The sequence below is a fragment of the Onthophagus taurus genome, chromosome 11 (assembly GCF_036711975.1).
Source record: "Onthophagus taurus isolate NC chromosome 11, IU_Otau_3.0, whole genome shotgun sequence".
Lineage (NCBI taxonomy): Eukaryota > Metazoa > Arthropoda > Insecta > Coleoptera > Scarabaeidae > Onthophagus > Onthophagus taurus.
The window spans coordinates 4,853,255-4,870,261 of NC_091976.1; the positions used below are offsets into that span (position 1 = coordinate 4,853,255).

The following is a 17,007-nucleotide window of genomic DNA, read 5'->3' on the forward strand; positions in this document are numbered from 1 at the left end:
TCCCAATACATTAAAAATTTTGAGCGTGAATTAGCATCATAAGTTTCCATATACTTATTGTTTGCTTTAGCATGTCGTAGGGAGCATTGTGAAATACCCCCTCGGATACCTTTTTTAACGAAATGAACTTGATCTATATCCGTTAACAATTCCAATTTAATTTTCGTAAATTTTAACATGGCATCCCAAGAAAGTCCCGGTGCCGTATAATAATGAGCCGGATCCAAACCGTACGTTTTAAAACATACACGTCTAAATTTCTCGAAAACATCGGCTAATAAAAGAACATCAGTCTTTAAGTACAAGTCGGAATATTCTTTTAAGTTTTGACAATTAAATTCTTTCCATACATGGTGAGCGTGTAAATATTGCTCATCACTTATGTGGCGTTACCGTCACAGAACCCACCTGATGTTAAATTAAAATATTTGTAAAATCACTATACCATGACGTCATGAAAATTTATTATTGTTTACATTTTAATAAAACTTGAGTTCATTTCCATCACTTTCATAACGAAACACGTTTTGTATATTTATCCTTAAAAAGAGGTTATAAGGATATATTTTATTTAATTCACAACCAAACAACCTCAATTGGTGACCCCGACGTGATGTCTTTTAACTTTTCAACATAAACAATTATTATACAAATACAAATTAAATTAATTTTGAAAAGTATTTTTGACAACGGAATATTACATTAAAGATTTTATAATTTTGGAATAATTTTGGAAATTTTCGATTAACCACCTATTAAATTTAATTTTTGGATGGACCGAATTTTACCCTTTGATCTTACAAGTATGTAGAAGATTTTTATTTTGGTCTTCTTGGATATTGAAATTTTGGCCCTTTTGAAGATTTCCCGCTTTCGTCGTTGTAACAGGTGGAGTATCTACGTCAGGTACGTTATAGATGTATCCCTGTGTAAGGTATTTTGCCGTGAGAAGGAATAAATAAATAATTGTCATTAATTGTCAATTGTCTTTTTGACGGACATTTAAATTTCAAAATTAAAATTTTTTTCAAAATTATAATTATCCACAAACTTTATTAAGGACTTTATTAAAATGAATGATCACAGTGGTGATGCTAACAATTTAATTGAAGAAAATGTGTCTTCTATTAAATTACCACCTTTCTGGGTAAGTAAACCAGAACTGTGGTTCATTCAAATTGAGGCGCAATTTATTATTTCGAGAATACATGCTGACAAGACAAAATATAACCTTGTTATAACAAATTTGCCTACTGAAGTTATCTCAACCATTTATGATGTTATTTCTAACCCACCTTAACGCGATGTGTATAATTTCCTCAAAAACACTTTAATAACTAGGCTTTCACAAAGTGAGGAAAAAAGGTTGGACGAATTATTGTCTGGAACAGAAATGGGTGACCAGAAACCATCCGATTTCTATAGAGGAATGTTAAGCACTGTAGGCGGATCTCAAATGGTTAGCCAAGATCTTTTATTAAAACTTTGGAAACGTAGGTTACCTCAAACCATTTCTGTTGCATTATTAGCGTCCGGTAAAGACAATATTGTTGAACTTCTTTCTATTGCCGATAAAATTTGGGAATCATTTAATTCTTCTCTTTCTAAACCTTATAAAATTTCGGAAGTTTCTTTTTCAAACTCTAAAAATGATTCCGTTCAAAATAATTTTGATTTAATAAAAGCTTTTTCTGAATTTAGTTTGTCGTGTCAATCGATGTTACAATACTTAACGCAAAAACAAGTATCAATGGAAACACAAATTAACGCGTTACAACAACAGATAAATTCAGAAAATTCCTCAACAAAAACGGAATTTTGTTCAAATTGTAAAGGCCAATTCAGAAACAGATCAAAATCTAACTCACGTAATCGTTCACGTTCACCTGCACGTTCTTCAAAAATTTGCTTTTATCATAGCAACTTCGGCGATAAAGCGTTGAAATGTCCGGACTGGTGTATTTTTCACAATTCATTTAAAAAAGAACATTCAAATGTACCAATTCACAAAAAGAGTTCTCGACTTTTTATCCTCGATCATCAAAACAAACTTCATTTTTTGATAGATACAGGTGCAGACGTATCTGTTATTCCTCGTAATACGTTTTTGCATTACAAAAAAAATAGACTCTTTTCTTACAGCAGCCAATGGTTCAATTATTGCTACTTATGGTAAAAAATGTTAACAATAAATTTGAATCTTCGAAGAAATTTCCCTTTTATTTTTACTGTTGCTGATATTTCAAGACCTATTATTGGTGCAGATTTTCTTAACAAATTCGGTATTTTGGTAGATATTAGAAATCAATGTTTAGTTGATTCAACTAAATTGACATCATCAGGTCCACTTATTAACTCAAATTGTTCCAACTCCAAAATTATTCATTGTCGAAACAAAATATACTCAATTTTTTAAAAAATAACCCAATTTAATTTCAACTCCAGATTTTTCCAAACCTGTGAAACATTCTGTTGAACATAAAATTGTTACGAATTCACATCTCTTTTTTTGCCGTCCAAGACGTTTGGATTCCACTAAATATACAATAGCAAAAACAGAATTCGAACAAATGGTTGCCCTTAGCATTTGTAGGCCATCTTCGTCTTCTGTAGCCTCTGCGCTTCACATGGTTCCCAAAAAAGATTGTGATGATTGGAGACCATGTGGAGACTACCGTCAATTGAACTTAGTTACGGTGCCGGACAGATATCCGTTACCGCATATACAAGATTTTAATTTACATTTGCACAACTGTAAAATCTTTTCTAAAATAGATCTTGTACGGGCGTACCACCAAATACCAATTGCCGAGGAAGACGTTTATAAAACTGCGATAACTACCCCTTTTGGTTTATTTGAGTTTACAAGAATGCCTTTCGGTTTGAGAAATGCTGCTCAAACGTTCCAACGTTTTATCAACGAAGTTACTTCTGGCTTAAACTTTATCTTTGTTTACTTATATGATATTCTAATTGCAAGCAAAAATGACGAAGAACATAGCTCTCATTTAGATATACTTTTTAATAGGTTAAATGATTTTGGAATTTCAATTAAACCTTCTAAATGCATTTTTGGTGTGCAATCCATAAATTTTTTGAGCCATCACATTTCTCCTCAAGGCATTCGTCCTTCAGATGATAGAATTAAAATTATTAAAGAATTTCCAATACCAAAAACCCTTAAACAACTACAAAGATTTTTGGGTATGATAAACTTTTATCATAGATTTGTTCCAAATTTTTCAAATATACACCTCAAATCAAAAAGTTATAATTTTATAATTTCAATGCAAAATAAAGAGAAATCCATTGGCGAATTAAAATTTTATATTTAAATTACAATATAATTACACTAAAAACCCCTGTCCTCGTCTTCTCCGGGATGGCCCTCACAGGTTGGGTTGGGTTGGCCGTTTTTGTCTGTGGTTTTCAATTGATAAAGTACATATAACAAAAAAGCATTATAACAAATAAATGTTGGTTATCAAACACCAACTGCTTCTTACCCTAAGTGACACGGTGTTATCAAAAATTTGAATACTATTGAAATTAAAAATTAATATAATTAAAATACTAACCTGTCCTTATTCTTGGGAAAACAAAATAATTTTCCAACTTCATCTTCGCTACATCCACACACAATGCAAAACATTTTTACAATAATTATTCTCGAAAATTATTCGTAAAAAATACAACGCAAAAATAGATAATAAGCACAAATAAGACAATAAACGCAAAAGGACTGTGTGACATGTGACATACATAAAATGTCAAAACCGCTTAAACAAAGTCAACAGCTTTCTGTAATATTACTAACGACATGTACAACGCCATCTACTAAGGATTTCTATCAAGATGCCAAAGAGAAAATATCGGTATTATGATGTGATAATAAGAGATAGAGAATGGCCTATCATTTTCCCGGTCAGCTAACTCTCTGCCTTACTCTGTGCCAATTTCATTAATACGAGTGACTGTTGCATGATTTCCATCACTTTCATAACGAAACACGTTTTGTATATTTATCCTTAAAAAGAGGTTATAAGGATATATTTTATTTAATTCACAACCAAACAACCTCAACTTATATCTTCTAAAGTTAATTTGTTGTAATACTTTTAGATGGTAGTGAGGTATCATTAATTCTTTAATAAATAAACGGCAATCGTAGCCGCTAAAATTGTGTAAAAATATTGGAATAATGTTTCGAAGTTTGAAATTTAGATTACAATTGAAATGGGCGGGGCCGCGGTATTTACCGCTTATGTGACAATGATCGCGAACCTTAACCTGATCGGATGTGAAAGGATTTTGACAAATAAAACAATTTTTAGCCGAATCGAAATTGCGTTGCTCATCGATCGTTAGAGGTAGCATTGGTTTTACGGTTTTGAAGTATTTGTCGTAAATAAATTTGACATCATCGAGTAATTTTGAAATAAAAACTTTAGACGCATCGAGTCCCGTATACGTTTCGAATTTATTGAAACTGCTATCAACGGTGGAAACGATGTAATAAGCGAAACTGTAGGGCTGATGCATCTCAACTTTTTCGGTAAAAGATTTGGATGAGTTGGGCTCGCAAAAGTTGATGGGTTGTAGAATCGATTCAAAGTCAGCATAAATCACGAACGGAGCCATCTGTGTGAATTTATAATTATTAAATTCTAAAATATTTTCGGGGGTATATAAACCGAAATAATTAGGATTTGATTTTAAATTTTTTGTGGGAATAATTGTTTTGATATGATTGCAATCATGATTTTAATGTGCAATCAATTTTTCGTTTGATGAAAATCGCGTTAAACATCCATCGCAAAGGTGTATAGAGCCGTTACGGTTCGTGCACTGACTTGATATAAGCCTGGATAGGTTCTTAATTAATACAAAATGACCCTTACCGTTTTCGTATAGATGAAGCAAATTTATATGAATCTCGCGTCTTTGTTTCGTAAAATAAATTGGTCCTTCCACCGCATACTTATCTAAATTCTGAACTAATTCATACACATTAATACTTAAATTATTTAATTTTTCTATTTTAATAATATCCTTTAAAATAATGGGAAATGTAATCCCTTGCAAATGAAGTGCTTGACTATAATGAGGGTAGCTCGAAGTCCGGTCTTGATGAAGGTTCGCGGGATGAAGAGCCGCCGTCAAACACCACGCAAGACATGCATCGTCTTCATAGTTTTTAATATTGATGCATGCCTTTTTATTAGCGATTTCTTGAGGTAAACGGATATATGATGACCCTGGTATAGGTTGAAATTTGTTAATGTTAAGGAGTAGGTGAGATATTGAGTAGAAAGCCCACCCCGACCCACGCTCCTGAAACTCCTCGCTTTGGGTTAAAATATTATGAGTCATCTCATCATATACCTCATTCAACGGGAGTAATTATTTTAAATTTGGTGTTAAAATTTTTTTCTGACGCAATAATTTCTTCATTACCATCTTCATCAAACCCGGACTTAATAAAAATAGCTAATAACTCAATCTAAGCTTTAATCGAACCATATTTACCGAGATGCTGTTCAATCAGTCTGTTGACTGTTTCACAACATTTCAATAAAAATGATGGTATATCATCATCATCAGATTGAGCTCCACTAATTTTATAACAAACTACCCTATTTTTATAGCAAGACATCATTTTTTCAATATTCTTGTCAATTAATTCAACATATTTCGCTCAAAGATGGGTTTCAAGCGAGGTGAGTGATGGTAAAAATTCATCACAAACCTCACATATCGCACCTTTGTTATTCTTCTTGTTAACTGAAAGTGGCGGTGATGTTGAATCTCGACAGCGTTTAGTAGTAGTAGTAGATGATGATGATGATGTTGTAGGAACTTGCATCTTTGTAGTTGATGATGGTGGTACTTGACGTTTAGACACAATTGACAATCCATGAAACGATCGTTGATGTGCGTTCAATTTATCACTCCTTGACAAATATTTCCCGCATATCGAACAATCGAATTTGGGTTGATTATGTATTGTTCGTATATGTCGGTCAAGATTATGTTTAAACGAAAAATGACTGGCAGCGTTCGCAGATAAACATTTTTGTGTCTTAACACGCTGGAGAACTATTGTAAACTACAAGATAACGATGATAATTCATCGCTCTTAAGAGGTGGGGATTTGCGTTACGTAAATTACGTGAATTTAAAGTCATGAATTTACGTTTAAATATTCATTATCAAAGCAAGGTCAATACTCAAAGTCACCACAAAGTTGCTTACGTAAGTTAGCGTTATTTTTGTTAAAAAAAATATAAAGTATTTGAAATTAAAATAAATTTATTTAAATGAGATTTTTAACATAATATTTATTTAATATACTTAATCTATATGAAATTAAACAATCTAAATATAAAATATAATGAACTTCCGACATAACAATTACAATAGGTATCAAAGAGGTTCTCAAATTTCCATCAACATCGAAGTCTTCACATCTAATGCATAGTACGTTCTCACTCACGCGGGTAATATTTAAAATTCCTTCTGCTAAAGGTATTGTGTAACTTGAAATCACCTCCTTGCCGAAGTAAAATTGTTTGAATATATAAATTAAATGTTCCCAATCTTCATGGTGAAGACAAATTTTGTTTAACTCGTCATTACACGATTTAAAAATTAACTCTACACATGGTATAAAACCTCTAACAACACTAATACCAACTTTAATGTTAAATTCACCTACAGAAAATACACTTTCATCAATAAGTTTAATTTCTTTCTTTAGATCCTCTTTGAATTTTATCCACAGTTTGTCAATTAATCACCAAAAATCTAAACTTACACCGTCGACGCTCATGTTTCAGAGGATGTTATATACTAATTAAAATGAAATTTACACATAAACATGTACCCAATATCTAATATTAAATAAGAATGGGGGATTTTACAACTTTACCAAGGTACAGATATTTTAGATGATGAACTTATTTTTGATAATAGAAATTTTAGTTGATCTATTATAGATGTATAGGGACAAGATATACCTAATATTGATAAACTTTTATCTACGGTATCCACAGTCTCTCTTAAATACCGTATTTTCTCGAATCTAATCCGCACCCTTTTTACAAATTTTGTATGCTCTAAAATCAAATGCGGATTACAATCGGATGTGGATTACATTGGAAAACCAACTTTTTTTACCATCATTGCATTTTTAAAATCGAGGTGCGGATTAGATTCGAGTGCGGATAAGATTCGAGAAAATACGGTATTCATTATATCGAACTATTTTATTACCAACAAAAATATTCAATAAACCATCTGAAGATTTATAAACACCATCAAAATGACTCGGTATCCCTGGAAACTCATCAGCAACTGACGTTATAAGTTGTCGTGTTTTAACATGTTGATATTCCACTTGAACAGCATAGACACCATCGAAGAATATAAAAGGTGATCCGTAATTACTTGTCACAACTCCTGTAATATTAGTATGATTGTTAAATCCCAAACCAGTTGCTTCAAAATCCCATTTGTGGCGTATCGACATACTCCTAAGTTCAATTGAATCGGGGCATACAGAAAGGGCACATGTCAATATTTGGATGAATTGACATTTAACGTAAAATGTGTTTTCTAATGACAGCCGCATCGGATTATGCATAAACGGCTCATGACCGCATCCTCTATGAGTTAGAATTATCGGGTATTGCTACTAAACGTTATGCATAAACGGCACATGTCAGTGACATGTTCCCTTTATGCATAACCTCTACATCTATTTCTTAGTTTGTTGTTGATGCCATCGCAACTAACACGTGTAGACCCAAAATGGTGGGCAATAGTGAAATGCGCGGCAAAAAATGTAAAAGTGATCCTACTAAATACGACCGTCATATTAGAAAAAAAGCAAGGGTAGAAGCGACGTGTTATACAAGTTCCAAAGGTAAAAATATTCCTGCAAAGCAAGTAGAAGGCCCCCCTTGCAGGTAAGTTGTATAAAGGATTCTTTTATAACAGAAAATCTAACCTTATATTATTTTAGTTGTAGGCTAAAATGCTATGAGAAGTTTAGTGAAGATGATAAGTTGCAAATTTTCCAACGATTCTATTCTCTTCACACCAAAGGCGAACAAGACATCTTTCTCCAGGGTCTTATTCAGGTATTAAATATAAAGCAGAGACGGCCTCGGCAAGGTGAGAAACACAAACCGAAATCAGTTAGTTTCAAGTTTTATGTATTTAAAGGATCTGCTAAAACTGAAGTTTGTCTTAAAGCTTTCATGTCTTTACATGCAGTTACTCATAAACGTGTTAGAAGAATCGAAAGTCTAGCTCAACAGGGCAAGTCACCTAGAGATTTACGCGGAAAACAACCAAGCGCAAATGCCTTTTCTGAAGAAGTCAGAGAATTAGTGCGAGACCACATTCATTCCCTGTAAAACTAAGCCACTACTCTGGAACAGACAGGAAATATTTGGATAGGAATTTAACCATTTCTACTATGCATAAGCTTTTTCAACAAAAACACCCAAATGTCGTGTTGAGTTTCTCTTTTTATAGAAGTTATTTTCGTGAAAATTTCAACTTTTCCTTCGGTAGACCCCAGGTTGATGTGTGTTCGACTTGCGAACTGCTAAACAATAAAATAAAAAACAAGAACCTAAATGATACTGCTAAACGGACAGCAGTAGCTGAATTGATGGTCCACAAGTGACGAAGTAAGAAATTTTACTCAAAAGTAAAAAGTGAAACCGAGAATCATGCAGATTCAGAAAATGTCTTGGCTTTGGCATTTGATTATATGCAAAATATCCAGTTGCCAAAGTCACCAGAGTAGATAATAAATAATAAATAATAAGTTCTGGACCGGAAATGAAAGAGAAAATTACAAAAAATTAAAGTTAATACATATTTATATTAAAAATTTAAATTAAACATACTCAAAAAAAGGATACTATTTTCTACTTAAACTACTTAAATATATTTAAACGTTATTCGAAATAGTGGTAAAATGACACCAAGCCAATGTTTTAATACCATCGGCATCGATACATCGCTTGAAATCATGTGGGGAAAGGGCCAATTTGTTTTGTAAAACGGTAAAAACCGTGTGGTTAAAACTTCTAAATAATAACTGTTTTCTACACAAGACGGAATTTGAATGTAAACGGTCGAAATAATTTTGAAATGAAAGCTTTTGTTTAACCACAGCTTTCTTAATACCTTTAGATTTTTTAGTAACTCGCCCATCAGCGATCCGATTTGCGTACACCTTCGATCTAAGCCAATAAATTCGACCATTACGTTTCCACAATTTCTTATACAACTTCTTATACCGATTGGTAACTTTAATTTTAGGAGGTACACCCAACACGGACGTACGTATAAGTATACGTGTGTGTGTATATTCGGTGTCGTTAAGTGGGGGATAAACAAGCGTAGGGGTAATGCACAAATTGAATCGTTCATAGATTGTTGAGAGGCGAAGTTGGTCGCATCGCTTTGCAGTTAACCCTAGCAAAAAAAAACTAAGATGTTGTTTACTGTAGCGGAAAAGGTACAGATTATAAAATGGTTTTATGGTGGCAATTCTGTAGCCCAAATAATTAATTTGTTTCCTGTGGCCTATGAAAACAGATCAATTCCTAGTCGCGGAACAATTTCAAATATTATTAAAAACTTTGAGCGACATGGATGTGTGTCTCCACAGAAACACAAATTACGAAGGGGTAAAAGAGATGAGTTACGTGATACGATGATATGTGCTGATGTTGAACGTAATAAAAATCAGTCAAGCAGACAAGTTGCGGAGACGTTTGCTATCAGCCATGTTGCCGTCCTAAAAACATTAAAGAAACACGGGTACGGGTCGTACAAGGTACAAAAAAGTCAGAAACTCTGCGAGAACGATAATATTACAAGGGCGGAATTTTGCTTTACTATGATGGAAATGGCCAACGGAAATGTTGATTTTATAAAAAACATTTTATTTACCGATGAATCTACATTTCCTTTGCATGGTCGGCATAATCCCAGCGTTGCTCGATATTGGAGTCGTGGCAATGAACACAAAGTTTATGCGGCTCGTACACAATATCCCCAAAAATTAAATGTTTGGGCTGGCTTAGTAGGTGACCATATTATCGGTCCTTTTTTCATAGAAGGAAATTTAAATGGTCATAAGTATTTAAACATTTTGCAAAATGACGTAATCCCATCGCTTCAACAATTAGACAATGTTCAATTTGGAAGTATCTGGTTCCAACAAGATGGTTGCCCGGCTCTCAACAGCCGGCAAGTTAAAGAGTATCTTAACGCACAATTTCCAAATCGTGTAATATCTATTTACGGAACGTTAACTTGGCCGCCTAGATCACCAGATTTAGCCCCCAATGATTTTTTTCTATGGGGATATTTAAAATCGAAAATTTATGGTTTTGATGAAGAAAGGACAACCAATCTGGATGACACGATGGAACAATGTTTACATCTAGCGTCTCTCACGCGAGTCCTCGACCGGCCCAGGGTAGAAGGGAGGGTTATTTATTAGGCGCCACACAGTTGCTCTCGCGTGGTTCACGAACTGTGACGTGTGATGTTAAGAAGGGATGCAAACATAACACAACACAACAGAAAGGTGAAATAGAATTTTTGAGTTACAATAACTTAAAAAAAAAATAATCAAAAAGAAAACAATGACAATAAAGGTAAGACAAAATGAATATATTATGAAATAATAAAAAAAAATATAATATAATAAAGTAAACAAAACCTAGTATTTATCTTCTTTTTTTTTTTTAGGTTAACTCGATGTATTCAATATATAAAAAAAAACAAAAAAAAATTATCAATGTTAGCGAGTAAATAAATTGAAAGAAAACTTTACCGGAAGCAAATCAAATAAAAAAAAATAAAACTGACCATATGAAAAGAAATTAAATCACGCCTCGACCCCGTAGAACAGCTTTTTTTTTTTTTTTTTTTTTAAACTTTAATTGAACTGAACCAAAAAAAAAATTGAATAATCTTCTCAGTGAGAACCCAAAAGTGGTATTATGGTTCTCCAACAAACTAAAGTGTTGAAGTTATCTGACCTTTAAGTTCGTAGAATCTTCTGAACTGGCTTGGAGGCAAATTTTTCTACAGCAGCTCCTCTGGTATAGGTCAGGAAGGTAAGGTACTTTGTTTGATTCCTCCTGATGAGGTTGATGTTATAATTGTTGTTAGTTCCAGTGAGTATCGGAGAAGAAAGTCCTCTCGGAACAGGTAATACCACCAGGTTTATGGGTCTCCGAAGAGAAGTCAGAATGGAATTGTTTTCCTCCACAACAAATCGTTCACGAAATTTGCTCCCCACAATAAAACCTGGATAAATTACAGTAGAATAAGAAAATAAGAAGATTAGATTTTAGGATAGATTAGGATTTTTGTTTTTTTTTTTTTTTGTTTTAACTTTAGGATGATTGGGATGAATGAATTGATGAACGGTGGTTGAATGGTTAAAAAAGAATGAAAGGGTGCATGAATGAAAAGAAACTTAGAAAACTTACCTCAGGTGTTCGAGGTTTTAAACCAGATGAAAATGTGTTAAATGGAAAATACTTAGAAATCCGGATATACCGAAATATATGAGAAATAATAATCACTTTTCTCACAATCAAATCACGGGTGATTAATCCCAAACATATGGATTTAGAAAAATCACTAAATACTCCAAAAATGGCGACCACACCAAAAATTTCTTAACTCACTCGTGATTAAGTCTTCCAAATCTGGTTTTGAAAAGAGGTCGAGGAGACCTTTGAACACAGTTTTATAAGAATTGGGTTCAAAAAAAATACACCTGCGCAAAATGAAGTCAACACACTCTCAACATGAAAGAAATAAATTCGAACAATTCGGTAACTGCCAAAAGGACAAGAAAGGAAAATTTAGGGATGCCAGAGGGATACTGCTGTAAAAAAAATTAATATTAAAAATAAACAAATGTAAAAATTAATGAACCTTTATTAATCCTAATCAAAATCCCGAAGTTATGCAACTCAAAACTCTTATAGACAACACATAAAAGGACAAATTAAAATTTTGAACTGTAACACACGTCTATGCAAATTACATAAAAAATTCTTTAAAATTATGGCGTTATTTTGCGAGCAAACTGCGGGAGCATCGTTGTGGAACCAGCATGGATTGGAAGTTGCCGTCAATTTAGTATCTTCTTCAACCTCCTTCTCAGAAAACTCCGAGGCAATATCCCTAACCGTTAAATTCCGATGCCGGTACCGATGCCGGCACCGGTACCGATAATAGGGTCTACTTTCCAAAAACTCCCTCTTCTGGCTACCCTTCACATACACCTCATCATAGAACGACAGTATATCATCCAGTAAATTTAACCCCATCGACAGATCCATCCATCCTCCAACATACAATAGTTTATGGTGATTTCGCTCTAAATACTTGGCGGAACGTTGATCTTGAACCGATAAGCATCGAAAGGGTCTGTCAGCCTTGAAGTGGAGATGTACGGCATAGTCGGTGATAAGGTCCAGAAGTGTGAATTCTTTAACTATGAATTCAGAGTCTATATAGAACCCCTGTATATCAACTACCGCTCTACGTAGCTCCATAACTCAGACTATGATGCGCAATCGAAATTGATTCAATTAATAACGATTGAGACCTCCCCACTCAGCGGCTTATAGGTATACATAGATTCATGTATTAGGATACAGTATGCCTTCGTGTTGGCGGGAAAATCTTTATCACTCTGAATTTCAAGCCGTACTTCACATGATGCAGATGGCGTCGCTTCCTCATCATTATTCTTTGTGGTATCAATTACGAATAGAGGTCTTTTCTTGAATCTGTTTCTTTTCTGAAATCCATTATCGGTTGTTTTCGATTAGATTCCCAAATGTATGGTTGAAATTCCGTATACATTTTATATAGTTCAACGTAGTTTTCCTTCGTAAAATCCAAATTCATAGACTCGAATGGGTAGGAATATGAATTTAAATAGACTTTAAGATCTATAATGTTCAAGTGGTCAAACAGCGTACAATCAGAATTCGGCTGATCCTTTCGATTGGTTTGGAATGCCACTATAACATATTGCGGTCTACCCCTGTTTGTGGTTGAGGTGACAGGCCAAATCTCTTTATTCCCCCGTCTCATAGATGGCAATTCATAAAACGTCCATTTACGGAATGGTACAGCTATATTCGAATTTTTATTTAACCCATCCAAAAGCCTAATCTTTATCGATGGGCTGGGATAAACATGCTTCGCCAGCAATGACACTGTCTTTAGGGTAAACTCTCCAGTGCTGGGGTCGGCTTTCGTCGATATAGATTTAGAACAGTTTGAATCTGTACGGCTTCTAACAAACCTAAACTTGAAACGACCTCTCATAACCTGATTGTAGTCTCTAAATAGTCCAAAGATGTGCACAAGTGGGATTTGAAATACAAAGTTATCGTTTACGCCGTCCACTGTGGGTAAGGCTCCTTCTGGAGGCCATTTTAACCCGGCAATCTCCAATGATTTACATTCCACATCGTTATGATGTAGAAGGGTTCTAATTAGCGATGTGAGTCCTGGTTCGCGAACCCGCTCTATTTCAACACCATTATGTTCGAACGCGATGTACTCAAATAGAAATGCCGGTAAATTGTGCGTTAAACTTACGCTATCTGCAACATCCTTTAAATTTTTAACATAGTTACCCTCAATTCGTATATAGCTCTCGAAAAAGTAGAATAAAACATCTTCTTGGTTCAGTTCGATGGTGAACATATCGTTGTTTTGAAACGAATTTGTTGAAGGATGGTAACTATGAACCTCTTCCCTAGCGATGGAATTATCCACGATAGGATCTCTATATATGTTTAATTTTTTTGTTGACATGGTACCCCAAATCTTGAAGGAAACGAACGTTGTCAGGTCGCAACGAAGTCTTTCTGCAGACTGATCTAGACGTTCTCTTACGTTTGCATTTATATCCTTTACCCTTTTCCAAGGTAAGTTGTGGTGGTGGTGGTGGTGTGCGATACGTTCCACCAACAGGTGTTTCAAACATAAAACCCATTATAATGCCACACGTTTCAGCTCTAACCTAATTACAATTTCCTCTCCTCGAAAGTTTACCAATCTACCGCGCTGATCGAGAAGTCTAAGCGTAATGTTCGTTATCGGTCGATCGGTGTCGACTGAAAAATAAATTGGGTTCCTAGGCTCTATATTTATACTGAAGCCAGGATCGACCGCCGGTGTAAATTCAAATAGCGTATGTGACAGCTTATTGTTGTAATATGATCCCGAAATTATATTGCACTCCACACGAACGGACGTCACGCGCATTATATTTACTGGGAGATCGGATCTGTGTAATTGTCCGGGTTTCAGTGTACGTTGAGAGAATCCTAAAATCGAAGCAATCGAATCGGATCCTGTGAAATCAATCTCCAAGTAGTCACTGCTAATCTCGCACTGTAAGGTATTGTTATTGGCCTTGAGCGACAATAGACCGTCAGGTCTATCTATCTTATCCAATCCGGTCAGCCGTCAAATCTCCTTTTGCAAATATTTTTCAATGTCTGAAATTTCGTATGCGCCCGTAGGAATCCCGATTACCTCTTTTGAAGTCTTCTTAGACCCCTGCTGCTGCTGCTGTTTATTGATGGGATTTATTATGGTAAAGTGGAATTTATCGTTAATCCCCTCTTCAATGTTGGGTATGCTGTTGTATGTATACAGACCAATCAACCCCAATGAATAGTTAAAGTTAGGATCCAATTGTATAGGTGGAAAGTATTCTTCAGAAATTTCGCTCTTTGTACTAACCAGTGTGAACGTCTGCGACATCGTTATACATATGACCCGTTTCCTGTTTGAAGTAGGAACTTTATACATAAATGCCGGCAATTGTACTGATTGTCCTTCTGATAATTATCGTGATTGTATATAATTTGAGTGTCTTTAAAGTACTTTAAAAGTTCCTTAGGGGGTTTAAGATCCCCATAACTATCAAAATATAGCACTCTATTGTCAGATTTTCTATAGGCTACCCAATGCGTTCCATCTCCACTTTGTTGATCTAAATTCACCACCGCCGCTTTATCCCTTTTTGGTCCCCCTTTAGGCAATGCGATTCGCATATATACACCGCGGAATTTTGGGATATTTAGAGATTTAGCGTAACGTACTATATCGAAATTGGTTAGAGGTCTCTTGGGTAGCCGCCTTAAAAGTTTTTTTTGAGTCTCCTTCTTTTTTTTTGTTAAATATATACCCAATCCCTTTTTATACCTTTTAATGTAAATACCACTCCCTGTCTTTCCGATTGCAATGTCCTCCATTGCTTTATTGTGACGTTCAGCTTCTTTCATTTTATCCTTCGACTCTTGGGTTTTCTTTACTGCTCTATAGACTCCAGCCGCGCCTCCGGATAGTGCGCTGAGGGCTGACAGTCCGGCAAATATCGCAGGTAAAAGTGGTAATATTCCCCCCCCGTTTAATTGGAATTGGGATTGTGCGCGGAATTTTAACTTTTCTCTTTCCGCCTACGGACTTTACGGCTATGCGAGCGCCTTTCAACGCCAATCGAGCCGCTTCTCGTAAACTATCGGTGTTTTTCGGTAAATCATTTCCTATACGCTTAACTATCCCCTTTTGAAAGGTCACCTGTTTACCGCCACTTTTCGATTTCAATGATCCACCTCGACGTTTTCGGCGGCTTTTACCACCTTTACGCTTATGCCCCATACCTAATTTACGTTTCGCGTTTCGCTTTCGCGTTTGTACCTAACCACGCCGCAGTCTTTTCACCAAGCGATGAGTCTTTCCCCTTCACCCTTCCCCAAGCGGTATCCTCTAAACGTCTATCGGCCTCGTGACGCTGATCTAATGTTTTATTATCTCTATAGGCTAAATCGTGCTCTCTACAGGCTTGATCTAACGGATTTATACCTTTGTCACCTTGTGCCAAGCGTTTATTCAACTTTGTTCCGGGCCCGCAGAATTGATATCCGGGAATGTGTAACTCTACGGGGAGTTTGTTGATAATTGAATTTAAAATTCCTCCACCTCGAATTGAAGCTACTGTTGATGTATTACCTTGAGTGAGCATTACTCTCAAGTGATACAATTTCAAACACAACCGGGACCTTTATATATGCGTGCAGGTACGTTAAAGTCTCAGTCAATTTTTGACAACATGCGTGTAGTGAAGCACCCTTCTCTAACTATGCCATTGACTGATCTCGATCGACTGGTATCAGCAACGGAGACGAAGAGTAGACATAGTGATTTAATACCCAACAGTTTACGCGCAATTGTCTGCGGACCTTCTGGCTGTGGGAAGACCAATTTAATTTTGAATCTAATATTTGATGAAAATGGCTTGACATTCGACAGTATCTACATTTACTCAAAGTCACTGGAGCAACCAAAATATGAACTTTTAAGTTTAGTTTTGAATCGACTTCCGGAAATTGGATTCTATCGATTCAGCGATAATGACGCCGTACTGGACCCAAATGAAGCTAAGGAGAATTCAATTTTTATATTCGATGATGTGGCGTGCGATAAGCAGGATAAAATTCGAACGTACTTTTCTATGGGTAGACATAGAAACGTAGACTCTTTCTACCTGACGCAGACCTATACCCGCATACCTAAACATCTAATTCGGGATAACGCTAACGTGTTAGTCCTTTTCAAACAGGATGAGGTGAATTTGAAACATGTATACGATGAACATGTAAATACCGATATGAGGTTTGAAGAATTTAAAGATATGTGTAGACATCGTCAGCGTCGTAACAGCGACGCCATCATCGTTTCAACGAAGGTTATTTTATTGGAGGCGTTCACGGTAGTTTTGGTCCTCCGTGGAATGTCTTAATAGTGTTGAACGATTATCAACCCACCAATCGACGAGATCATCTTCCCCTTGGTAAAGAATTTTAGTGGAAGAATTTTTAGAACGTCATCTTGAAACTGCGCCATCGAAAGTCGTTT

The 17,007-nt window shown here is 35.3% G+C and overlaps 2 protein-coding genes across 2 annotated transcripts; one reads left to right on the plus strand and one right to left on the minus strand.

Moving 5' to 3' along the window:
- Positions 1 to 7,884: 7,884 nt before the first annotated feature.
- LOC139431679 (histone-lysine N-methyltransferase SETMAR-like) lies at positions 7,885 to 10,735 on the plus strand. Its single transcript, XM_071199770.1, has 2 exons — positions 7,885 to 7,970; positions 8,027 to 10,735. The coding sequence occupies exon 2, from the start codon at positions 9,518 to 9,520 to the stop codon at positions 10,532 to 10,534; it is 1,017 nt and encodes a 338-aa protein (XP_071055871.1). The 5' UTR covers positions 7,885 to 7,970; positions 8,027 to 9,517; the 3' UTR covers positions 10,535 to 10,735.
- Positions 10,736 to 12,825: 2,090 nt separating this feature from the next.
- On the minus strand, positions 12,826 to 13,893 carry LOC139432011 (uncharacterized). Its single transcript, XM_071200340.1, has one exon. The coding sequence runs from the start codon at positions 13,891 to 13,893 to the stop codon at positions 12,826 to 12,828; it is 1,068 nt and encodes a 355-aa protein (XP_071056441.1).
- Positions 13,894 to 17,007: the final 3,114 nt, after the last annotated feature.

Bases quoted from the DNA above. Each gene is read 5' to 3' on its own strand.
- LOC139431679 (XM_071199770.1), top strand. From the start codon at position 9,518: ATGTTGTTTACTGTAGCGGAAAAGGTACAGATTATAAAATGGTTTTAT.
- LOC139432011 (XM_071200340.1), bottom strand. From the start codon at position 13,893: ATGTCAACAAAAAAATTAAACATATATAGAGATCCTATCGTGGATAAT.